A 2,651-nucleotide genomic window follows, 5' to 3' on the forward strand; every position below is an offset into this window, starting at 1 on the left:
GGCAGGTTACCTCCAAAAATTTCAGGCAACATGTTCCACATGCTCTCGGAAACCCTAGCACCAGCACCAATCTACTGGCTAACCTCACTGCTGGTCATAGCCGCAACAACACTTCCTTACTTGGCTCACATTTCGTTCCAGAGATCGTTGAACCCTTTGGACCATCACATCATTCAAGAGATCAAGTATTTCAGAATTGACGTACAGGACGAGCGTATGTGGACGAGAGAGAGATCTAAGGCTAGAGAGAAGACCAAGATAGGATTCACGGCTCGTGTAGATGCCAAGATCCGGCAGTTGAGAGGAAGGCTCCAGAGGAAACACTCTATTTTGAGCGTTATGAGCGGGATGAGTGGCGTCTCAGCATCAACTGATACAACCTCCACCACACATCATAGTTGAAATAATTGATCCAGTAAGTTTTTCTCTCTCACGAGAAATATTCATTACTTTGGAGGAAACAGAACAAGGAGAACTGGGATTGAAGATAATAGAATTACAAAGAAAGGGACGGGAGAATGTTGTATTGTGCGAGTTTGTGTGTGTATACTAAAAAAAAATTGATTAGAGATTCTTATAAAATAGCTTCTTTTTTTTTTTCTTGAAAAGGAATGGTTTTTTGATGTAATTGAAGTGGTATGGTCATTCACAGGTAGATATGGAAACTGATTTTGTTCATTCATTATCTGTCTCATTCAAGAATCAAGACTATACAATCTTGATATAATTGCACGAGAAAGAAACATATTAGTTTGAGTTTCCTGTATTTGTTACAACAAAGAGATATTTTTAACTCGGAAGATAGATTTTTTTCATCGTTTCGGGTGGGTTTTGAAAATTTCTATATAAAGAAATTCAGAGAAAATATATATAGAAATCAAGAAATACCGATGACGCCTTTGAACCATTTGAAGCTCTTTCTAATGGATCCCTTCATCTTCTGTTCGACGGAATAAACTTTATAGCCAGCGACTCTTCTCTTCCTCCGTGATTCTGGATCGCTGAAACTCCAGCTTCTAGACGCCGACGCCGAACCACGATCCGCGTTTGGAACGCTTTTGCTTTTCTTTATCTTTAACTGGTAATCGTTGTTCGTCTGACTCTGATCGGCGGCTGAATCGTCGAAACTCACGCTGTGGCCTTTCACTGAAACTGCGTCTCTGCGGTTTCCGGAAGCTGCTGGCGGTTCCATTTCTTTGTAATAATTCTCCATGGTGATTTACTGATTTGAGTTTTGTTTGGTCTGAATTCTGAAACGAAGAAGAAGAGTCGTCGTCGTCTATGTTGTCTTTAAAAAAAAAAAAAAGTTAGTAAATTAATTAAATAATACTAATTAGTTTATTTTTCAAAATACACTAAAAAGAGTCTTTTTGGGAAATCAATTTACAATTGTCATGTTGAGTTGATCAAGGACCTACTTATGTTTTTATTTTCCCTTCTTCAAAACCTTTTTTTTTTTTGTGTGGTCAAACTCTTCAAAAGAGTTAAGTTATTCATTTAATGTACAAGTAGTAGAAAAAAATATTACCGGTAATACTGGTATGAATCATTAGACTTTTTTCTTGTGTGTTTTTTTGGTTCTATGCTTGTGCTCTGTGTTGGTTAGGTTTGTGTTGTGTGGATGTGATTTTTTCCCAACTACTATTCTCTGATAGGCACGCGGATTGTCCAAACCGGTAGTTTCTCACACGAAATAATGGAAGAAATTACTTTTAATTAGATATTCTTTTTCGTGAAAAAACACTGCAGAACTTGAGACCAATGATTTCAGTTCAAATAATAAAACCCGAGTAACCCTTGTCGGTGGTAGGCTCGACTCACACATTTTGAATAATACACCGGCTCAGACGAAATAAATTTAGTAGTGTACATCTAACATACTTTCAATTAAGGCAAGAAATATAAAACTATTATTAAAAGTTTTAAACAAAAGAACAAAACGCTCTAGAAATATAAAGAAGATGTAAAGCGAGTTCGTCGCCGTGTGGAAACAGACTTTTTCATAACAAGATTTGTCATTGATGTAGCGCGTGAGAGAGTGTGCCATTGCATTTTGATTGATGCCACAATGACAATGATGTAACGTCGCATATTCACATTATCTTTAAGCCACAAACATTGGCCTGATAATGAATCTTACGACTTCGGAACCAAACACATGAAAAAAGGTTTTAAACCAAACTTTTGATGAAAGGATTTGATCGATACAATAATCAAAGACAAACAACAAAGCCGAAATTTTAAAATAGAGAAGAAATAAATACTCCATAAATAAAAATGGTCAGAAGAGAGATATGTTCGTAGAGGGGGAAGGAGAAGAGAGAAAAACAACTAAGAAAAACTTAAAAGAGAAATCGCTGATAGAGAGACGACGGTGTCAAAATCAGATCAAAGAGTGCCTTGCAAAACAAGAAAAACCTTTCTTCTCCGGTGATACTAGTACGGCAACGGACGGACTTCTTTTTCTCCCTTCACAGCAGATCGGCCACGTTCGAAGGCAGCTCTTCGACAACCACGTTGTAGAACTTCTGAATATCAAACAGCATCCTCTCATCATCACGAGTCACGAAGTTGATCGCCACTCCCTTTCTCCCGAACCTTCCACTTCTTCCGATACGGTGGAGGTAGTTCTCTGGCTGAGTTGGGAGGTC

The 2,651-nt window shown here is 37.9% G+C and overlaps 3 protein-coding genes across 3 annotated transcripts in view; 1 reads left to right on the forward strand and 2 right to left on the reverse strand.

The window, feature by feature from the left end:
* LOC104704733 (probable phospholipid-transporting ATPase 7) overlaps nucleotides 1–727 on the forward strand; it is a 9,732-nt gene extending 9,005 nt beyond the window's left edge. Inside the window, exons 11-12 of the mRNA XM_019244895.1 lie at nucleotides 6–185; nucleotides 653–727. Of these exons, the coding sequence (XP_019100440.1) occupies nucleotides 6–185; nucleotides 653–727 (255 nt within the window). The remainder of the gene's footprint in view (nucleotides 1–5; nucleotides 186–652) is intronic.
* Nucleotides 654–1,297, reverse strand: LOC104778683. The gene has a single exon (XM_010503133.2). The coding sequence runs from the start codon at nucleotides 1,211–1,213 to the stop codon at nucleotides 878–880; it is 336 nt and encodes a 111-aa protein (XP_010501435.1). The 5' UTR covers nucleotides 1,214–1,297; the 3' UTR covers nucleotides 654–877.
* Nucleotides 2,167–2,651, reverse strand: part of LOC109124852 (eukaryotic initiation factor 4A-1) — a 4,278-nt gene continuing 3,793 nt past the window's right edge. Inside the window, exon 6 of the mRNA XM_010503139.2 lies at nucleotides 2,167–2,353. The gene's annotated coding sequence lies outside the window, so the exon portion shown is untranslated. The remainder of the gene's footprint in view (nucleotides 2,354–2,651) is intronic.

The sequence above is a fragment of the Camelina sativa genome, chromosome 1 (assembly GCF_000633955.1).
Source record: "Camelina sativa cultivar DH55 chromosome 1, Cs, whole genome shotgun sequence".
Classification (NCBI taxonomy): Eukaryota; Viridiplantae; Streptophyta; class Magnoliopsida; order Brassicales; family Brassicaceae; genus Camelina; species Camelina sativa.